We start from the raw sequence: 22,765 nt of genomic DNA on the forward strand, positions 1-22,765 counted from the left end.
CTGGTTTCTGTGTGTGTGTGTGTGTGTGTGTGTGTGTGTGTGTGTGTGTGTGAGAGAGAGAGAGATACAGCCTGACAACAAACTTTGATAATATTGGCAGGTGCTATTGCCAAGAGATTGGAGGCAACGAATACTCATAAGTAGTTATGAACAACAAGGACAGTGATCATAGCAGAAATAACAGCAGTAGTGGTACTCATATCTTTGTGGTAACAAGGAGCTCTCTATTTAGAGTTAGGTACCCTAAGCATAAGGAAATCCTGTCTGATACTGAAAACACAGTCAACCATCCACAAATGAGGTTATGTATCTTACAGGAGAGCTACTACTGACATTTTATTAAACCAGCATGAATCTTAACTGCACTTAAAATATTTATTAGTATACTGACAGATATGGTATAGCTCTCATGACTTGTCAAAGAAGCTTTTCTTTGTAACAGAGATGATTAGCGGAGATCACAACAGATCAAAATTAATAAAACCAAAAAAGACAAAAAACTAAACAACAAGAACAACGATGATGACGACAACAACAACAAACCCACAAGTAATTGTGGGATGTCTAACCCAAACTGACTGTATAGCAGATTCCTTGCACTTACAGATAGGGGAAGGAACATTGATGGAAATCCGGTGGAAAGACTGAAAAAGCAGAGGACCAGAAAACTGCTGTGAGAATGTATCTCGTAAAAATGACAGACAAGTTTTATCCATGATACCTCAACAATGTGGCTGCCTAAACAAGGCCTGAATAAATACAATACCAATAGACATGCTATCATTGAAAAGGAAACTCTTATGGGACTCCACTCACAGACAAAGAACTACAGGCAACTGAGGACAGCTGAGAGAAGGAGAGTTAGCCTTTCCTAGGGATAAGCCCCCTAATCAGTTTTCCAATATCAAGTGGCCATCCCCAAAATTATATACATGCAAGTAACTAAACAAACTGAGCAAGTGACATTTATATATGAGGCATGTGTATGAGGGGTGTAATAATAACAACAACAAAATGGGGCCATGATTTCAGGAGGAAGTGGGGTTTGGGGCACAACATGAGAAGGACTAAAAGGAGCAAAAGTGAGAAAAATTATATAATTGTATTTCAATTTAAAAGATAAAGAAAATTAAAGGAAACTTTGAAAGAAAGAAACGAAATGACCTAGTATTCAAGGCTCTGCATCACACAAGGAAAGTGGGTGTCTCCAAAAGGCCATCCCCACCCTGGACAATCCAGCCAGGCAATAGTGTCCCAACCAACAGGCCTGAAAGCATAGTTACATGATCTTTATTGCCTAATTAAAACAAGGGAATGCAGATTTCCGACTAGTTATAAAGAAGCAATTTTCAGGTTGTCAAGTGGATCCCAGCAAGATACACCTGGGAATTATGAATAATATGGAAGGCAAGCTAGTGCTTCCTGGGTTAAAATGACCTCACAACACTGACAATGAACATACACAGCTGTAGTGGATACAAACCACACAGTACCCAAGAAGGAAAACAACAACAAAGCAAAAGAGGTTAATTTTCAAAACTGTCCATCTTTGCCTCTCGTTCTCCTTACTGAACTCCTAGGCATCTTTTAGCTGCCCTAGAGCTGGGTGTGTATCTTCCGCCTGGGCACAGAGACCAGGGAGACAGGAAGTATCATCAGTTTCTGGATGGCAAATCAGAGCTAAGTAGTTTTCTAGGTCCTAAACTGGGGCAAGAGAGCCCAGACTCAGACCCAGCTACATTCTACCTTCAAGCACAGAGAGTCATTTTGTCCAGTGAGGGCTGACATAACTGCCACCAGTCACGGTGCTCAGAACCTCTCACATACAAAGGTGGCCTGTTTCACAGAGTGGCAGTCCATTTGAAAGACACCCAAGAAAACAGTAGCAGAAAAAGTAACTGGTTCACCCTATGTGGTCCTGGATAATCAGGGGCCACAGTAGACAACATGAAACACAAACTCCTCTCTACTGTAAGGATGACTAAAGCACAGGACTATGAGCCCTAGAAATAAGTCCTTGAGAGGCGAGATGGGGTACATGCAGGGGACCAGAGGGAGCCTCGTTTCCACAGGGGGCCCCCAGGCTACTTAGTGGTGACCCTCCTTTCCTCTTGCTATTCATTTCCCTGGCATTCTCTAAGGGAATCTAAGCTTAACCTCTAAGGAAGGTTGTCTACACAGACTACGGATAGAGGAGAAAAAGTGTAACGATTGTGTAAAGTACAAGCAGTGTGGAATCAATGCGTTTATAAAAGACTGTTGGCTCCAGTCTCCCACAAGCTCTCGGCCTCTCCACCCACAACACAGGCTCACAGCCTGCAATGGCTGCGTGGGCCTTCTATCACATGACTCCATCTCTCCTGTCTTCACTCGACACACCCAGAGCCTGTTCTTCCCTGTTTTGGGGATGCTTCTCAGGTCATCCATGTTCTGTTGGCTCAGTGGCCTACACTCAAGTGTCATCTCTCCTGGGTCACTCCACAGCCATCCAATATAGAATAACAGTCCCCATACTCCGCTTTACTGATTCAGTTTGAGTACTAGGAAGCTCATGTTTGTATAGAAACTGATCATTTTTTACTTATATTTTTACTTTCAAACCCATTTCCTCAATACTTGAGAAGGTTCAAGATTCCCACTGTAACACAGCAGGTCTTTATTGATTTTTGCCATGTGTGCCATCTATCTCACTCACTGGACCTGCAGCCTCCTGACAGTGCAAGTTTATACTTTCTGCTTGCTGTCACTGGGAATGTCGAAGAGACTTTCTTCATGAAATGGCTAGAGCAGTTAACCAGTGCACCTCTGCTGTGCTGTGAGCTCCTTCGTAGATGTGGGCACTCTGGAGTCAGAACTATAAGCCTTTCATTCTACAGTCTATGTGCTGAGAATTGAGGGCCTACAGAAGATGAGACCAGTGATGAACGCTTACAGCAGCATTCACTAGGGCTGCATAGACACCCTTGTACAAGTAACTTTTATTTGCCAGATGTTATTGTAGTCTGGATGCTTCTTCCTTCTGTCTGCTACCCTAGGCCTAGTCCTGGAAGATTCTTACCTCCGGACAATCGTATCAAGGCCTAGAGTATTTTCAGCCTCGGAGAGTGCTGAATTAGCTCACCCCTTCCAGTACTTTCTGATCTTTGACTGGCTGGCTCAACTCTATTGTTCTGGCTCAAACCCTACTCTAAGCTGACTGATTCAGTCTGCCCCCCCAGCCCCCCACCCTGCTCTCCTCAGACTCTCCTTAACTCTCTGTTTGGTCTCAAACTAACTAGCAATCTCTTCTAATCTTCTGGCTCCTTCTCATTCTGTCTTCACCTGTGTCTAACTTGTTCTTTCTCTGTACGTGTCTCTGTACAACTGTCCCAGTAAAGCGCTCTCGCTCGCGCTCGCGCTCGCGCGCGCGCTCTCGCGCTCTCTCTCTCTCTCTCTCTCTCTCTCTCTCTCTCTCTCTCTCTCTCTCTTTCTCTCTCTCCATTGCCCTTCAAGTAGCTTCTCTATTCTCTTTCTTCTTGTGAGAGTTGGGCACATCCTATTCTGTCAAATTCATCAATTTGTCTGCCACTCAATTAGACATCACTTTCAAACATGGGTGCTTCCTTCTACAAATGATTGTACCTTCATTGTTAGGTAATTAAGGGCACGTCTGTATTCAGTCAGAGGGATTAAAGGTGTGTTCCAAGGGCTAAATGACATCAAAACCAGAAACAGTTGTTTTCAGTAAATAACACAATCTTGGGGTTCAAGGTATGATCAAACATCCTGCAACACACTCCCTTTCCCTCTACCCAGTCAAGTTGAAGCTATGACTGGAGTTGGGACACAGCCTATGTATTATCTCCAGTTCTAGCCACAAGGGACTAAACCACTAAAAAAACAGGTGGCCTGAGCTGATCCAGAAATTGAACTATCTAGAAATGAATCAAATATTATGCCACAATTAGTGGCTTAAAAAAGTAGCCAGTGTACATGGGGGTAGACAGTGGCTAAGGGAGATAATGTGAGATAGAGACAGACAGAGAGAGAAGAGAGAGTCTCAAAAAGAAGAGGGCAAGGTAGCTAGTGCAGAGTGCAGATGGCAACCTGAGACCTGTGTTCAATACTTATCAACTCTCATGAAACAGTCGCTATATGCCAGAGCCATCCCTGACTACAGGAGACAAAAGTGAGCAAGACCATGGAGTTGGTCCCTCTGGAGCTCATCAACTTTTATTTGCCAGATGTAATTGTTATCTGGAGGCTTCCTATTTCTGTCTGTTAACCTAGGCCTAGACCTGCAAGAATGCAAATAAAGTATTATAAAATGTGGACCAAGAACGATTATTGACACAGAGTGCGGAGTATGAAGTGGGTGCGTGAGAGGCAGCATGGTCCTAGGGCTGATTTATAGGGAAGGCCCCACTGAAGATGTGACATTAAGTTGAAATAGATGGTAAAAGAGAGTGGCTAAGTAGACAGAGCCAGCTTTGGGAAAAGAAATAGCCACTGTCTCTGTAGAGCCTAAGGACTTTCACAATAAACCACTGTCTGTTTTGGCTCCTCAAAAAGGTTCTTTCCACAGGTCAAGACCTCCAGTACAGGTAGCTCCTAAACCAGCAAGTAATGGATGAATACACACCTCCTCAAGAGAAAAGGAAATCAGTTTCAGGCCACCAACAGAATTCCTTACAAAAGCAAGCACACAACATATGCTTAGAACATGTTACATAAGCCTCATGAAACGTAGTCTGTACAGTACTTGGTCAGCTTTATGAGTTGTCAGATAAATACCAATTATAACCCAGAAGACTCAACAGCGATTGCTAATCATTTTTTCATAACACATAGTACTAAAGAATGAACACATTAAGATAAAAAAGATATTATACTTTCAAGTCTCTGGTAAAAGTACTTAAATAGTAAAACACTGGTTAATGCTCAGGAACAAAAGTATGGTGGTAGAAAGTATCCGAAGGAGGACTCCTATTAAGGGAAGGTACGCATGTAAAAGACAACCCCCTGACTCAAAGACTATAGCCACTGAAGGGTAGAAAAGTAATAGACTGTCTAAAACTAAGGAGATGTTTCAGCAAGCCATGGGTCACCACGTTAATATAACTGCAAAGCCAGTTTATCTATTGCTCCACACCCATCAAGAGTGATTACAGTATCAAAGTGTCATCATAGCTATATAATCATATCCATATAAACTTTACCTAGGATCAAACTCAAATATCAACTAGGAGTCACTCACTCCCTGATGACAGAACCATGCAAACCTATATGAAGGTGAAAGTTTCCCTGTGATTTAAAGCCATATGTGCTCTGGCATAAAAAATCCCAGGTCATCAGCATCATCCCCAGTAGGTCAGGATGGCCTCTCTCACACACAACATACAGAGGCAGGTCTGACACTGAGGAACAAAAATGGTGCCAACAGTTCCTGATGTGGAAGATTAAGAAGACTTCTTGTCTTTCTGAACATCAGACTGGCTGTTTCCTGATTTAGTACTTTTTCAGGCTAAGTGTCTTGAATTCCTTACTCCCAAGAGACAGGGGCCCAATTTATGTTTAATCTCAGCTACTGTGCTCTAAACCAAGATTTCACTGCTGTAAACAGTCAGAAGTCTTCTGATCCAGGTCTTTCCTAGATGAAATGTGAAAGAAAGTGGAGACAGCCCTCCTTACGGGGACTGCACCACAGAAAGCCCTCGAGTTTTGCAGTACTGATCCCTTCAAGGATGGAGGCAACAAAGTCTTTCAACTACAAACTGCAGGATTTCCCATCTCATTATTAGAAAACTTCCCTTCATTGAGTTAGGGGCTCAGGTGTTAAAAAGTCAAAGGCTTGGCAACCTGGATGAATCCCAGAAATAACGAAGCCACACACGCTATACAGATGCAATGATATAGACATCATATGTGCAAATGTCAGAGGCAGTGTGAGAAATCAGAAGCAACTGCATTAGGACAGGGAGACTTTGGAAGGTTTGGAAAACTGTTCTTTGTCCTTGGCTATCATAACCTCTTCTGTTTCTTCAACTAATAGGAGCTCCTGGCTCATTCTTTGAATATGGGCAAATGTCCAGTGATGGACTCTGACCTACTAGTCACAGCCTGGGAACCAGATACTTCCTAAATTCAACTGCCACCCGATGGGGAGAAACGGAATACAGTGATTCTTCCTCAGCTTCGCCCTTGCTCAGGCCCTATTGCTCATGGACAAGTACTTGACCTACTCTATGCAAATGGGACAGGGAGCGATTTGCAGTAGGGGAAGATGAACTGTGGTCACCCAATGGCCTGCCTCATCTTAGATAGAAGGTCCAGCAGACCTCTCTAGAAGTTGCTGCCCATGTCTTGCCTGTTGTAGAAGAAAGACCAGGTACATAGGTGGTTATAGGAGCCAGCAAAGCATCACCTCTAGGCTGTAGCAGGAAGTTATACTGAAATAGAGGCTGAAGCACAGAAACATGTGGTTGCCCACAAGGGAGGGGAACTCTGAGCCCCAAGCCTGCTCTAATGCATATACAAGGTCGCCATGAAGAACAAACAATCTTTGCCTTTACCCACACCTGTGCCTGCTTCATCGGGTTCTCAGGGACAGGTTACAGCTTTAAATAGAGTTTTATATAAAAGTAATACAATGACCAAAGAAACTTAAGCCATTGCATTTGGATTCTAGCATTTGGACTACATCTGAGCACAAAGCCACAACAACGGAAGATGCCTGCAGATCGAAGGCAACTTGTTTGCAATGTCTGTTAAGCAAACAGCACCGCTAAATCGATCTTTACATGTATCTTAGACTTGAAGAAATCCTGAAGTTCTTAGAGAAAGAATTTTCATAAGCCTAGACTGTTACTAGCAAAAAATCTACAGGAATAAAGTAGAAATGTCTCATGGCTGTTTATCCAGTCTTACTGAAAAAGGTAATTTTTGCATAAGTAAATCTTTAGGAATTTTTGGAAAAGTTGCTTTATATACTTTTTTCAGAAAAGTAGTGTTTACCCTTTTCCTACAGTAATACTCTGATATTCTCTATGGCTCTGTGTCCTAAGGACAGAATGTCCAAGAAAAGGTGGATTTGTTTTCCCCTTGGTGATTCAGCTACTTGAAACAGCTAGCCACTGTTGTCAAGTACTGTGCTTTTGAGAACCCTGGCCTAGAGATGAGCAGGGACAAGGCCCAAATACTTGGTGTGAGCCCACTACCTCAGGGTAGCAGGCTAATAATGACCCATATGTGTCACAAAGGCAAAAAGTTCTCAAATATGAAACCAATACTTTATGTAGAGAGAAAAGGAAGTCTGTAGATATGACCAAGTAAAGTCTCTTAAGCTGGAACCTATCCTGGAATATGTAGAGGGTCTAATGGCATCTGAAGAAGGAGGCATGAGGAGCAGAGACAGAAAATAGATGTGAGGAAGCAGGAACAGACTAAAAGACACTGCACTGGTGGCTCTCAAAATGGAGGAAGGAGCTGCTAAAACAAGGGGTTCACAGTCTGTGCATTACAAGGGAAGGAAGAGCACTCTGCCCAAGAGTTTCATGAAGGAGTGCAGCTGTGCTGACAGCACAGTCACAGACTGAGGGCCTCTAGAGGCATGATGTCATGAGCCCACCACTGCGCTAAGCCACTACACCTTCAGCAATTTGCTACAGCAGCATCGAAAATAAGCCCTGGTTACAAATCTGCTAAGGAGGTTGTATAGTAGGAAGTGTTTGGTGAACATGTCCAAAGTGTTCTTTTCTATTCACTCTAAGACAAAGACTACACACACACACACACACACACACACACACACACACACACACACACACACACACATGCTCTAGCGTGGTTACTTACACAAACTTGGGCAATTATGAACAGCCACACCATGGAAGATCCCCCTGAAACAGCTAACCATCCTCAGTGATGGGTATGACTTAATATACTTTATAAAACTCATGTGTTCTCACCCCTTTTACCAGAAAATGTCAGTGGGAACAGTCTTGTGAGAGTTTCCTGTCTATCATCATGGCTCTTCAAAACACCAATAGTTGTGTCATGCCTAAGGACAGAGTTCTACATGACCTTTGACCTGTTCTGCCTTCTTGCTTCTAGCAGGCCAGCCACTCAAAGGTTGCCACCTACAGCAAGGAGAGCATCCTGCAGGGAGCGGCACCAGCTCTTTGCTGCTAGAGTTTTGCAGAGCCACAGCTCATAGTTTGAGCATCAGCAGTAATTTGTGCAATGGCAAACCAGAACAGAAATAGCTACAGCAATAAAAATACGGCATAAGACGTCTCTGTAGTTTAAAAAGCTGAATTTCAAGCAACTGCAGACTGAGCCTGATGATGACTCCCTGTAATTAGTGCATCAGTTTTTATACAAAGAGGAAGGGACCAACATGGGGCAATAAGGCAGAACCAAAGAAAAGAAGAAGAAAGAGTAGGGCACTAGGCCTCTACTGGAGTGGCAGACACTGTGTCAGGCATCCATCTGCACAAAACCCCTACATCACTTAATTTGTGACCTCAATCTGCATATCAGGCGAATAAGGCAAGTAAGCTCACAGGCACATGTTGTGCAATAGCCTCGATTCTTTTTCACAGTTCTTGTGGTTCAGATTAAGTCTGAGAAAAATAAAAAGGCTTCATATGGACCAGAGCACACATATAAAATGATCCCCTTGGCCCTTGGCATCATCTCACTTTCTCCCCACACCACTTAGGCAGCAGCCCACAAAGACACATAGGGGCCTGCGGTATCTATCACCTGCCCCACACCCACCTTTGCTCTCAGGCTTCTTTCTAGGGAAGGACAGGAAGGAAGGATGAGACCAGGACACTGTCCTAGGTGCAGACTGCTTACACATGTTTTTCGTATGCCCTTCTTGACTGTCACAGTTCTGAGAAGTTAGAGCCACAGATGTACTTCAACCCAGAGTGACAGTGCTTTCTCTTAGAAGACAGAAAAGGAAGGAAAGGGAGGGGAAATAATCCTGGCATCACCAGGAACATTCCAACCAATGAGCAGCTACAAGAGCTCTAGGTGTGAAGTAAAGGGAGAGAGGAGAGAAGTTACTTTCTGAACTCAGCTCATCTCTAAATCCCAGTCAACTTGTCTAATTATTACACAAGTGCTTGAAGTCTGAAAAACACCTCTTAATAAATCTTACCAGAGACAGTCTTCCTGAGTGGATACAACACGGTCGAACTAAAGGAAGTAAAGACTCCACGGAATCAACAGAGAACCTCAAAGAACTGCGTGTTTCATGATGAAAGGATTCACACTTGATTATGTAAGAGAAAAGCACCATGGGGTCCATCCTTCCTCAGCAGCCATACATACACCCAAACAAGTGGAAACCTCGAGTTTCTACATCATGTATATCTATGTAAAAAGCCAAAGTGTGTGGTCTCACAGTTTCCCCCTAGAGTCTATACCACTGACTGATCAGGCCCCTAACAGATCAATTTCATACTGACAGGGAAACCTTTATAAGTAAAACCCTCACCCAGATCAGCCTATCCTTTCTAAGTTACAATAATGAGCTCCTGTGGGAAAGAGAAATGTAACACACAGGGATAGATCACTTTAAATAAGCCAGTAAGTGTGAAAAATTAGATTCACAAGCAGGTAGAAGAGAGGGCAATGAGTCACCATCCTCTTACTTCATTAAGAGGTGCCCAAGAAGATTCATTGAATAGTGAATTCCTCAACTGTGGGTTTTAAAATACCTAATCCACATGCATTTGATTTAATACAAGTATCTAAGATGAAGTGATTAAAAAAAAAACTGACATTTTTTAAGTGGGGCTATAGCCCAGCCTCTCTATATGAGAAGTTTTAGATTTTTGTTTTTCATATCTGCACCTTACAAAAATTTACTGAACCCAGGTGCTGTTCTGAGGCTGTATATACAAAACGAATGCACCATCTCCCATGCCTGCTTGCTGAGCTAACGGCCTAGAGGAAGACACAGGAAACCCATAAACAAGGGAATGCTACAGGGCACTGGAGAATGACAGGGCTAAAGAGATACAGAACACACAGGAGGAAAGGGCATGAGGTCGCTGCCAGGAGGGCTCCTCCAAGGGCAGAGGCAACAATCAAGTAGACAGGACACCTGAGAAGACAGCCCGGGAGAGGAGCATGAAAAGCAGACAAGTCTAGACAACTGGTGAGACTTCAGACACAAGGTACCCAAGAAAGACACGCTCAGAAATGTTCTTCAGGAAAGACCGAAATCTCTGTTGAGAAGAGGAAGTGTATTCCAGAATGGAGATAAGGAGACCTATGTATCCAGCAGATAGATCAGGGAGGGTTAGAAGGGATGAGGGCATAGAGGAGGTAGGTGAGCTGACCACATAGACCCTGCAAAGAACTTGAGGATTGGCCAGGAGGCAGAGGCAGGGAGATCTCTGAGTTTAAGGCCAGCCTGGTCTACAGAGTGAGTCTCAGGACATTGAGATACCCTGTTTCACAAAAACAAACAAAAAGAAAAGAATTAACTTGAGATTTGACTCAGAATGTGCATAGCTGTACTGGAAGAAGGGCTGTGGACCCAAAGGGACAGATATGGCCTCTGTTGCAATAGGATCACTGGCTGCAGGCAGGAGAACAGGCCCCAGAGCAAAGAGCAGAAGTGGATTAGCAGCAACCAGGCCACTGCACTCCCTGAAACACAGGGATGACAAGGACAATTTCTCTCCCCTGGGCTCATGTTCACAACTACATTGACTATATTCTTTCATCAGTTCTGAGATATTTTTCACCTCTTATCTGTGAAATTGAAATGTGTCTAACAGCCAGAATGCTGTCGAAGAGCGTTGAGCAGTGTGACAGAGTATGTGGTATACACAGGTATAAACTCTGTCCTACCACTCATGTCACTTCAGTTATGTAACGTGCATTTTTGATATGTGCATGAAGTTTGATTAGCTTTCCAAAATGTCCTCAAAAATATTCTGCCTGAGGCGGTGAGGCTGTAGTTCAATATCAGAGTGCTTATTCACTCCCCAGCATGGCCAAAACCCTTTTGTTTGAATTATCATATATAGTATTGGGATTTAGTACGGTATTCTCAAACAAAGCTTGGGTTTCTTTTATGGTTGATCTGAAAAAGTCACCAAAACTATTTTAAGTAAAAGTCTGGTTATGGTGCCCACCATGATCAAAGACAGAGCTATAGAGCGTAAGTATGACCAAAGTACACTTTCACCTCTGAGGGAGGACCCTGATGCTATGTCGTCCTGTACAGTAACAACCTGCATGAGGTATCTGCACAATAGACCGAGCTGAGTTACAGCAGGCCAGCAGCCTGTAAACAGGAGCAGGTTCAACGGAGAGTGGAATTCTCAAAGCTCTCAGAAAGAATATCAGCTTTTCAGGTGATGAGGCCAACAGACACTTTTCCCAGAGAACATCAGAGAGTAAACTAGCAGAGTAGAGGTGACAGCCAGTGGGAATAGCTGGAGATGGACCTGTCGTCTTCAGAGCACCTGGAGCTCTGGGCATTGAGCCGGGTGGAAAAGCCTAGAATGTCATCTCCTTATCAGACCCATGCAGGAGCTGGGTTCAGACAGGAGCTCATGTTAGGAAATCATCAAATTTGTTCCCTTTCTTTCTTTTTATATACTCCCAATGAAACAAATATGCTGTATTAAAAAATTGAACAGAAGCGAGAAAAGACGGTGTTATAGACAAAAAAGGGCACTGTGAGCTATGAAGTAGAGGGTGAATTCTAGATCATGTGAAAGAGAACATGACAGCTTGCTAATGGATCTTTTCTGAGTGAGAATACGGCTGTCCAAACTGACCTGGTTTCTTACCAGAGCAGCTGAAAATGGGTAGCCATTCACTAAAGGTGCATGCAGCGGGGGTCAGCAGCATAAGACCCATACCAACTCCATGCTGCTTCCTGCTTTTATATATCTATCTGCCTGTTAAGAACAGTTGTTTTTCTACATTTTCGATTAGGTTTGTAAGAACAAGAATGGAAGCTAAAAATGTGGCAGAAACTAATTGGAACAGAAAACTTAAAATATTTACTATAAAAAAATATTTACTATATCATTACACCGTCTGGCTATCCCCGTGGCTCACAGAAAAGTGGGTGTGTGGAGGAAAAGCAAGAGCTGGTGTTGAGCAGTGGAATGTGGGGGCATCTAAAAGAGTGAGTCAAATAGACATCCACAAGCACACATACAGTGGGCAGTTAAGCAGGGCTGAGGCCTGGGTAGCAGAGTGGGACATTTCTGCATGGAAAGCCTCCACATGAACAACCCTGATGCTCACAGGAAGAGATGGTCAGTACACCTGGAGCTCGGTGGCCTCACTGAAGCATGAAAAGCCCTCCACTACAGAGTGTAAGTAGCTGAAAATGACAGTTCAATGACATGGAAACAGAGAAGTCACCTGTCCTAGTAACCCTGCAGCGAACGGACAGACAACATTCAACCCAGACTCCCAGCTCCACTTACTCTATGCGGTTTCTCAAGCAAGAAACTTAATTCTTCCTAATAAGATAGTGTACTGTAGACCTAATGGCCACTGCGGACTTTGAAGCAGAGCTTGCTGTTAGACATGAAGTCCCTCCTTGTGGAATGCTGAGGCTTCGTTAGGACACCCGGGCATGAGTGAGGAGCACAGGTGCCAGCCAGGCTGGTCACAAGGCTTATGGGGACGAGCCAGGGATGGAAACGAGGATGCTTTCATGACCATCACTCCATGAGCAAGAGAACAATCCAGTGAGACTTCAGAAGTCTCACTACAAGATCAAATAGAAGGAATGATACACGACAAAACTGCATTGGTTAAAACAGTATCTTTTAAAGCAATGACCTAAAATAAAACCCATGAGGACAACCCCAAATCTCAGAATGAAACGCAGCATCTTGGGGAATTCTGGCCCTGCAAACGTAAATGGAGAGGATTGATTTCTCCATAAATACGCTGAGTCAGTAGACAGCTGTGGGAAAATGAAGACTCCTACCACACTGCAGACGCTAGAACAGATTATAAGAACCTGAAATTCAGAAATGGTACAAAACTATAAATAAAATTTATGGCAAAAGAATTCGTTTTGAAGTAAGAGAGGTTTCTTTTACCACAGAGAACTCAGAGGGGGTAAACACATAAAGGAAAAATGTAAATGAGCAAAGCTTTTTAACTGCTGTCTATATAAAGAGGCCATAAGGTATAAAAGCAAATGATAACCTGGGGGGATATTTATAGAACCCTGCAATGCACTGAGGTCCACAGAGCTCTATGAAGCCAAGGAAATACAACAGTAGCATTGCAAAACTCAGTGAGGGAAATAAAACCTTTTCAATGTCTGTATCTTATGGATGGCATCCGAGGGAGAAATTCAAAGCTTTTTAAATAAAATAAAAAGGGGTTTAAGAGGACGTGGTCTGAAGAGAACTACAGCAGATCATCACTGGAGGTAGGAGAGTTGGGTGAGCTGAGCGCTCTGCTTACAGCCAGCCCTCAAAGTGAGGAATGCAAGGCAAGTGTCAAAGGGAAGAAAACACAGATGACAGTCACAGTGGCCTAGGGGCAAAGAACCAAGCCTCAGGCACACCACATTCCACACACAGCTGATCCTCCTCACTGTTGCTGCATAGAGTTGCTCGATGCACACCACAGCTAAGAGACCAGGAAAATTTTAAGGTCTTGTCTCTACATTTTTTCAGAGTAATGTTTCCCAAAATGCTGGGAAAAAAATAAATGAAGAAAAACTGCAACTTTCAATAGCTTTGCTAAGAAAGACTTCACTTCAACTGCTAGGCTCTCCCTTGCAGAGGCAATATTGCTTTTTAACCACACTGTTTGCAACAGTCCCTTCCCTCCATGTGCAAAGCTGTTATCCAGGGTCTGTCTGAGTAGTTGTTTTTCCATAGCATTTACCCAGATTTCAGAGTCAAACTTAAGACCACTGTACCCTTTGGAAGTCCCCAGGAATGCCTTCCTAATGCTGTTCCCACAACTCAGGAGACAATGAGACTACTGTGCTCTGGGGCTTGACGCCATTCATGAGTACAGGTTTTAGTGAAAAACAGGCTACCATGTAAAGGAGCACAGCTCCTATAGAAAGACTCAGGTATGCAAGATCAGCAAGACCATTGTCTGAGAAGGTGAAACCTTCCTAAGTAGCTACATGACCACGAAAGCTTTTTTATCCCAATGTGGTGGCCTATATTATTGGGTTTATCTCTTTGTTTAGAGATGGAACCTAAAGTCATCCATGCAAGGCAAGTACTCTACCACTAAGCACGCCCAACCTTGCATATTTTTCATCTTGATATGACTGTTTTTTCATTTTTAAGAAAGTATTGTTCAATACTCACAGCTGTGGCTTTGGTTCAATATCCCCCAAGTCCCTGACTCTAGTTCTAATGAGTCACAACCAAGCATTCAGCCTTTCCCATTAAGTCCCTCAAGCTCAGCCTGATTCTTGCTAAGGAACTAGCTAGCAGGTCTTACTCCCAGGACATATACCCCAGAAAAGCCAGATATGACAGACAGACCACCTCCTAAGCTCCAGAATTAGAATCACCATGGAACTTGCTTTAACTTGTTCAGTAAACCCTAATTCTTATATCTAATTATGATACAATAACAATATATTAAGAAATCTTATTAGCGTTGTAACATGGAGTATTCACAAGTACCTCCTACCAACTGAGATTTCTAATTAAATCAAAACTTCGTAAGATCTTGTATAGTTTGGCTGCCTGTGTTTCTCAATGTCTTTGCTCTATGAAGCCCATACCAGAAGGTGTTATGGGTGCTCTGTGCTTATCCATTAGAACTTTGACCCTTGACCCACAGGCTTCTGAGCTCCACATATCCAGACACTTACCTTCAAAAGCATACCTACTCTTGTGTTATCCCACCTAGATCATGACCTCTTGAAACAGGAACTGATCCTTATGGCCTTGTTGTGCCTAGAACCCACCTTCATGACTATGCACACAGGAATTCATACTGTTTATACTTAAAGCTAAGTCCTAACAGTAAGAACCCTGAGGTAGCTTTGATGTAAAAACATCAACTCAAAAAAACAGGCCAGGTGCCACCACAGTTGTCCTTACAATCTCAAGGTGAGATGGAAGGCTAAAGAGGCTAGAAACTTCCAGAACCGAACATTAACAGCTTACTTCCTCCAGCAGTCTACCTCTCCCCGCTATCCCAAAAAGGTTTATGCAGAGCTTGTTGAAGGGAGGCACTGCTTAGCACTGGTCAGAGGTTGGACAGACACAGGATAGGACCTTGTGCCCTTTCAGAGCGTACATCCTACAAAATATAGTGCTTTCCTGCTTCACCAGTTTGGACAGTCTCTGATGGACTTGGAATACCAGCTTCCAGCCATACATTTACAGGTCACTGGGGCTTAGGAACTCACCATCAGATGTGTGAAGGAGCTTATGACTCTTTAATGTCCCTTTGGATTTGAATTTCTTGCCACACATGTCACAGAGGTGAGTCTTCTCAGTGCTGTGACGATTCATATGAGCTTTGAGGTTGCTCTTGCTACGAGTTGCATACTCACACAAAGAACATTTGAAGGGCTTCACACCTACCAAGGAGAAATGCATAGCTGTAAATTTACACATGTCTGTGTACACATGGGTGGAGATCCAGATGAACAGTTCACACCATGTAAAGCATCCATCTGAACAAAGCAATATACTTGCTTACTCCCAACATGCCCACACTTCCCATATCTAGCCTGTCTCATCTTGTTCTACCTTACAGAAATACTGCAGAAGACGTCAAGGTCCCCAAGTCTGTACTTCCTGACCTTTCTAGTTGCCTATCAACATTCTACAATATACTCTTGCATATCACAACAAGTTGGTCACCTCTGCTCTCCCTATAGTCTGGTAACTCCCCAAAGACAGACACCCTGCTCAACTTACAAAGCAGTTATTAAATCCAACTGAACTGAGTTAAACTAAATAAAAATTAAATTCTTTGCAGAAATCAATGGGGTCAGACACTCAGGGTCAAGTCTGGAAGAATATTCCCATTTATAACATAAACAGAGTCACACTACACTGGATGTTCTGCAGGCCAATGACTCGCACTGAACCATTCCCAAGCTACTGTGCCTACTCTGCTCGTCTTGCTTTCACCCACTAGCCATCGTGGTTCATCTCAAATGCATTTCTTGACCACTTTGAACTTTTAGATTCTATGAGCACCTGCCGTGTGAATGAAGTCACATCTATGACTATCGACAGTCCCCAGGACTTGTCTTTATGTTGCCCCTTCTTGTTAGTCTTCATGCTTAGCTCTTGCATTTGCCTACTGTTGCTCTTGTCCCGTGTTTTATTTTGGGAGGGAGCCGAGAGAAAGAATACTTACAGTGCAGTGCAGTGATTAGCTCCAAAGATCCCTGAACACTGTAATGTGGGTAAGTAGGCTTTTCTTTTTCCTTTATAATTCCATCATTATAGAGAGATTCATAAACAAATGAAAAAGAGCAGGCCATGACACTCTAACATAAAACAGCAGCCTTTCATTTCCTTAACCTTTACCATAATTCAGAAGGTTTTCAAAATAAGAGATTTCTTCCAAAAGCTCGATGTGGAATATCAACACCCCTGTCTCCTGTGGAAGCATACTGTTGGCTATCCATTAAGCCTGGACACACATTGAGTCTTCTTCTAAAGAATGTAGGAGACCATCTGATTGATACCTACAGCAAATCCCAAGGCAGTTTATAGTAGTGTTTCATGGGTAAGTGACCGGAAGATAGAATGTTTGTCCCATCCTGCATCATATACACCTATGAGGGAAGACTGCAGCATGCTCTCCCACTCCAGACCTTTGTCTGCCATGCAAGCGTTATCACCCAAGGGAATGGATTTATGATCCTGGGCTCCCATCTCCCTGGATGCCCTTCAGTGTCAGGTCCTTGGTTCTGTCTCTGACCACTCCCAGATGATTCCCATGAGCACCATTCTAAACCAATCTCCATACAAAGGCTTCTGCCTCCTTCTCTACTGAGAAAATTCCTACCTACCAATGAATCCCTTCAATGCCCTCAGAAAGTAACATGGGTGTTCATCTCACCACCACTGTCAACTCCTCCATTCTTGCCTCCACATAGGAGGTATTACTTTCTCTTAATGCGAGCGAGCAAAGATGTAAAGAACAGGGCTGCAGAATCATGCATCATGGGTTCAAATCCCAGTTCCTACTATTTATTGCCTGTGCAACATAAGCATTTGTTTTAACTTTCTGTGCCTCTTGTTCCTCACTGGTAAAACTAGCATGGCTTTCAAGTCCCTGAATACACTAACTAGGGTACCATGAGCAAGCTGAAAATACACTGCCGGGGCCCACAGTGCTTAGTAAGTGCTGGCAAACAAAAGAGCACCTTGACGGCTCAGCATCACACCTCAGTTCCACTGCCTTCTCCCTTCACTGACAGAGGTGTTTCCCTTCCCACCTGCTCCTCCCTGGACCCTGCCTGACTGTATATTATACAACATCCTTGGTCATGCCTCTTCCTCTGACCTTGTGGTCCTGCCTATAGTGGTCAAGCTCCTGACAAGCAGGAAGGAACTAACACACAGGTTAGCAGGGCATTTTGCTGCTTGCACCTTCCTCATGCCCACGAGGGCAACATTCTCCTCTAGCAGCAAAGAATGAGGTAGATGACAGAAGACTCTTGACCTCCAACTTGCCAGAATCCTGGCAAGCGACTGTCCAACACTTTCATTCCTGGTCAAGCCCCCTGAGCACAGCTGGCCCTATGTTTCTCTGGACTGCCACATTTCTACTCAACCCTTCCACTGTCCAATCCTCTCTCTACAACATAAACAGTGACACTCCTCACTGCCAAAATGCCAAGCCTCCTGCTGTCTTCTTTACTGCCAATCATGCATAGTTTCATTGTACTTCAATGCCAACTATATACAGAGCATAGTAATGGGCAGTGCAAGTGTCCAGAGAACATATGGGCTTTCCTGATCTCCGGACACTAGTTAACCAGTAAGCAAAGTATAGTGATCTATTTCACTATAGTTATAACCAGAGCTTGAAGGTGGGGAATACCTCTACTAACCACAACTGCAGTTAAAGTCATGGTCTTAATCTCTGATCTCCATTGGCTGGTAGTCATCTATCTATGTGCTAAAGACATCCTAACATCAGGGCATGTAAAGGTAAGTGTCCTCCTTGTGTAGTCCCAAAATAATGCACACAGCGTGAAATTAAATAGGTGTTCCAGATGGAATGACAACTTACCCTCGTGAGCCCAGATGTGCCGCTGAAGGTCTGAGCCATTCTTCATGAAATAGAAATCGCAATACGGACACTTCATGGCTCGCTTTCCAATTAGCCCTTTGAGCTGGACTCTTCTCCCAAGAACCTCAGAAATGGTATTCATGGAGACCTCTGTCAGAAAAAGCAGAGTGATAATCAGAGAGGACAAGGCACTCTGCTCTTCAGGTGAGAGGTAAATAAGCTGCCGTGGGGCACCTACATACCTAAGAAATACCCATCAAGTGCACCCTTGGTGCATGAAACAGGGTTTTTACCGAAAAGGCTAAACTTGAATCCGATGAAGCCGTGATCTAAGAACCTGTTAACCTACAGTATGAAGAATGGAGAAAACACTGCCAAGCAATGACAAGACAAATGTGAAGCACAGGCTTTTCATGGAAAAAGTAACTCAGTTTCTCCCAGAAGTCAGTGGTGTGGAAAACAGACAGCAGACTGGGGATTCTACAGACTACAAGGAATGTAAGTAACATAATCACTAAAATACTGCAGCTTGATTCAAACTAACTGTACCAAAAAGAGAGTCTTAGACCAATTCAGGATGTTGTAAATGGCCATATATAATATCACAGGAAGCAGTAAGAACCAAGGTTAGCACCGCTTTTTATAGGTCACACAGAGGTCATCCTAAGCTAACACATTATTTATTGGAGATAACCTGTAAAGGCTTTCATAGGAAAATTAAATAAGATAAACTTTAGAATATTCTAGAAAACAGTTCATGGATGGATACATACAAAGAGCTTGGAAAATGTAGAAGAAGCATGTGGAGGCTGAGATTGGACACACAAGGTTCCTTGCAAAATTCTGTATTCATGATCAAAGGTCAATGCTTCTAAATGCTGCTGTCAGCTCACACTTAAGTTACATAGAACAAATGGCATAAGCCATGAGTTCCCACACCGACAAAGGTTCAAGGCTCTATGTGTCCCCAGCTAAAACAGTCAGAGCCCTTTGTTCTTCACAGAGAATTCCAGTCTCTTCTATCAAGGGCACATACAGATTTGTAAGAAGAAGAGACAAGAATAGAGAAGGAGGTATATTTTGCTTGCTACGTACTTAATTAACACAGAGTACCCAGGTCTGCTCGGTCTGCCCTATTTAATATGACAATGGAGTCTGGCAGTAAGGTTCACCTCAAAGATCACATAGAAGTAAAACTGACATCTCCTGGAGGGGTCGGTAGTCAGCATACCTACCACAGTGCAGGGTGGAGCAAGGCAGACACAGGTATTCCCTTAGGCAAGAACATTTCAAATACCGAATTCATTCAATCCTCCCTCTTCATTCTAAGCTGGTACCTCTTACTACAGTACTATGTTTTAAAATAAACATAAGTATCTAAAAATTAATCTTCTTTTTAAATACATAACCTTACCTGGATGATTAGTCTTGATATGTGACTTTATCAATCGGTCTTCTGAAAAAGATTTTTCACATACAGGACAAGAATAACTCCTTTTGTCCTTAATAAAAAAAAGGAAAAAAATTAAATCTTAAATCTAGGTTCTGTAAAAAATAACATTTATTATCACTATCATCATCGCCACACACAATCATCATCACCACCACTACCACATCCACCATTGCTCTCATCAAATACCATCACCACTATTACCACCATCATCACCATTATGAAATGCCATCATCAAAACCATGAACACTACCACCACGACCATCATCAACACAGTCTCCTCTACCATCAACACAACCATCGTCATGGACACTATCATAATCAGCATCAATACTATTACCCCTTCAACAACCAGAAGCAGAAGCCTCATCAAAACCAGACATCCAGCACATCCTTCCAAGCACATAATATACAGTCACCCAGCCCTACCAGCCTGTGGAAGATTTTGATGAGGCAACTCTAAGAAGATAGACAGGACAGCCAAGAAGGTCTACCACACACTCCAGGGCTGCTCCATGACCCAACGGTATATGATGACCTCAGCACTCAAAACATTGCTCATACTGAGCTTACACATACGACTGAGACTCAATCAAGTACCCGCTAATATTATAATTCATGCTTACATTACAGATTCAAAGACGGAGGCCTAGAGAGATGAACACAAGACCAAGCCAGTCAACATTCTAGCAAGGAGATCTGGGGAGAATGAATGCAGGTGGCCCTGCCCCTAATTGATGGGTTATTTAAAGTTGATGGCTTCATTAGGAGGCTGGGAGGAAATCTGGGAGGGATTAGAGAGAGGTCTGAGGTGAGTAGGATCAATATACAATAAAAGATAAAGCTTTCTACTATGAAACACACACACACACACACACACACACACACACACACACACACACACACTCACACACACAAGATATTGCTATGTACTATGAGCTATCTGGCCAGACAGTGCCACTGACTTTCCTGACAATACAGCCTTGGGATTTCTCAATGTGCTCCTGTTACTCCCTTCTACTGTCCTTGACACTGGGTTCACATTGCCATTTTAGAGAAATTCGTGAGATCCCTCTGGCATTCTGGAGGCGCCCTCCCACCTCCGTCCCAGCCGCCCTTGTCATCAGAGCTGATGGAAGCGTTCAGAAGGGCTTTGAAGGAGTTTACACTGATCTCCCCTGAGTCCTTGCTGTTTAATTTTTCTTCTTTTAATCCCTGATAGTCTGAAAGCAATTTATCTTAGAGCTTATCAGGGGCCCCATTTCTTGATGTCTTTGAAGATTGTCAGGAAACAGAGAGGAGAGGGGGCTGGGAGAAGGGTAGACTCTTAGGATTCATTTACTTCTTTTTCAAAAACTCAGTGTCTTGCTGCACATGAAACCCAAACACCAAAAACACACTCAGCAAACATTAAAAGGACTATAGCTAAAAGAGCCCCTGGCAAAGGCAGGGAACACAAGAAAGCTAGCCACAGGGTGCCTAAGAGCCTAGCCTTTGGAGTCTGTTTGCTCCAACAGAGATGCCTTCAAAGCCATCTGTGCCCTAGAAAGAAGTGGGTGTCAGCATGAGACTGAAGCCATTGCAGGAGATGCAGGAGAGGCCCTTGGTTGAAGCTAAGAGCATAGCTTATCAGGCAGGTGACCTCATCTGGCCTGTACATCACTGGCAGATAATACTGGCCTCTAAAGAAATGGAAAGTTCTGAGGTCCACACAGGCTACAAAAGATCAAAATGAATTTCCCCAGAATATATATATGAAACACATTCTTGTATGTCCCTATAAAACACTGATATCAAGCCTTAATGGTTGGCACTCGCTCTGAACGATTTTTCAGGAATGGGTCACAGCCACAGTGCCTGTTATGTGCCAGAATCTGCTGGAGACAAAGGAAGCAGATCTGTGACTTGTAAGTCATGTAAAGACAACACGGAGAGCCCGCCTATTCATGCAGGATAGAGAAACTGCAGCAAGAAGGAGGAAGGTGACACTTGTGTTATCACAGATTGGAACACAATACCAAAATGTGCTGGATTTAGGGTTGCACAGAAGAAGTTTTCTGTCTGCTAAAAAGCCCAAGGAAGATGCTCTCCAACTGGAAACTTAGAGAGCCTGAAGGAGTAACTCAGAGTCAAGCATGGTTTGTGTCACGTGATCACAGTCTTACAACCACATTTAAGTTACTGCATTTTCTTCTGCTCACAGGAATGCAGTCTGACCAGGTATACCCATTTCCTTCTGGAAAGAGATGGAAAGTATCTTCTTTTAATTTCTTTGGGCTTTTAGGCAACCTAATGTTTTAGCTTCTCCAAAAAGTACTTATTATTTAGCAAGTACCAAACAAGACAAATTTGTGTGCTTCTTATGGATCAGGGCCAAGTATTCTGAACACTTACTGAGAACCCACTGGATGCTAAATGAACATACCACCACTCTTGCTGCTAACTCCCTCACGAAAGGGATGAGGAGGGTGTGCTAGAGGTGCAGAACAGCAATAGCAGTTACCAGGGCAGCTTCACAGGCATGAGACCATGCTGAGTCCTCATGAACATTACCATATTATGTTCCCAGGGCGAGCCTGGGTGTGGACAGTAGTGGCCTCATTCCAGGACATGGATTAAGAGAGGTTAAAGGACAAGGGTATGTTCCATCTAAACACTGAAACCAACATTCAGGCTTGGAATGCAGCTTCCCAACAGGCCCATCTGGGGCCTCCTGACAGGAATATAAAACAGAAGCAGGGGGCTTCTTCGAGTAACAGATGCCCAGAGCCCACAGCAGACGACTAGGAGTCTCATTCCTAACAAATGCTACTGTGATACTGAGGTTCACGGAGGTCAGCAATTAAATCACTTAGGTCAAGAACTTACGCACTTTTTAATAGGGACCCAGGAGCCCAACCACTTGACGGCTTCCATTCCCTTCACTCCCCACTGCACCCCACAATACTAATTACTCACTGACATTCAAACACTTAACGCCAAAACAAAACGAAACAAAAAACCTCTGGAAGTGATTACTTGCCCTGATGCCATATCCTTAGTAATGAGAAGGAAGAGGCAGGGGGAGGGGGAAACTAC

General features: G+C 43.4%; 1 protein-coding gene across 10 annotated transcripts in view; it reads right to left on the reverse strand.

Annotated features, from left to right (window-relative positions):
• Positions 1 to 22,765, reverse strand: part of Zfat (zinc finger and AT hook domain containing) — a 174,861-nt gene that overhangs the window by 72,870 nt on the left and 79,226 nt on the right. For all 10 annotated transcript variants that reach the window (XR_015624236.1, NM_001134957.2, XM_087558062.1 and 7 more), the window contains 3 exon segments: positions 19,652 to 19,739; positions 18,238 to 18,387; positions 15,383 to 15,556 (listed from right to left, as the gene is read on the reverse strand). Coding sequence is in view for 9 of the 10 variants with exons in the window: in NM_001134957.2 (NP_001128429.1) it covers positions 15,383 to 15,556; positions 18,238 to 18,387; positions 19,652 to 19,739 (412 nt within the window). In the remaining variant the exon portion in view is untranslated.

Source organism: Rattus norvegicus, chromosome 7 (assembly GCF_021556685.1).
Source record: "Rattus norvegicus strain SHRSP/BbbUtx chromosome 7, alternate assembly SHRSP_T2T, whole genome shotgun sequence".
NCBI classification, from domain to species: Eukaryota; Metazoa; Chordata; class Mammalia; order Rodentia; family Muridae; genus Rattus; species Rattus norvegicus.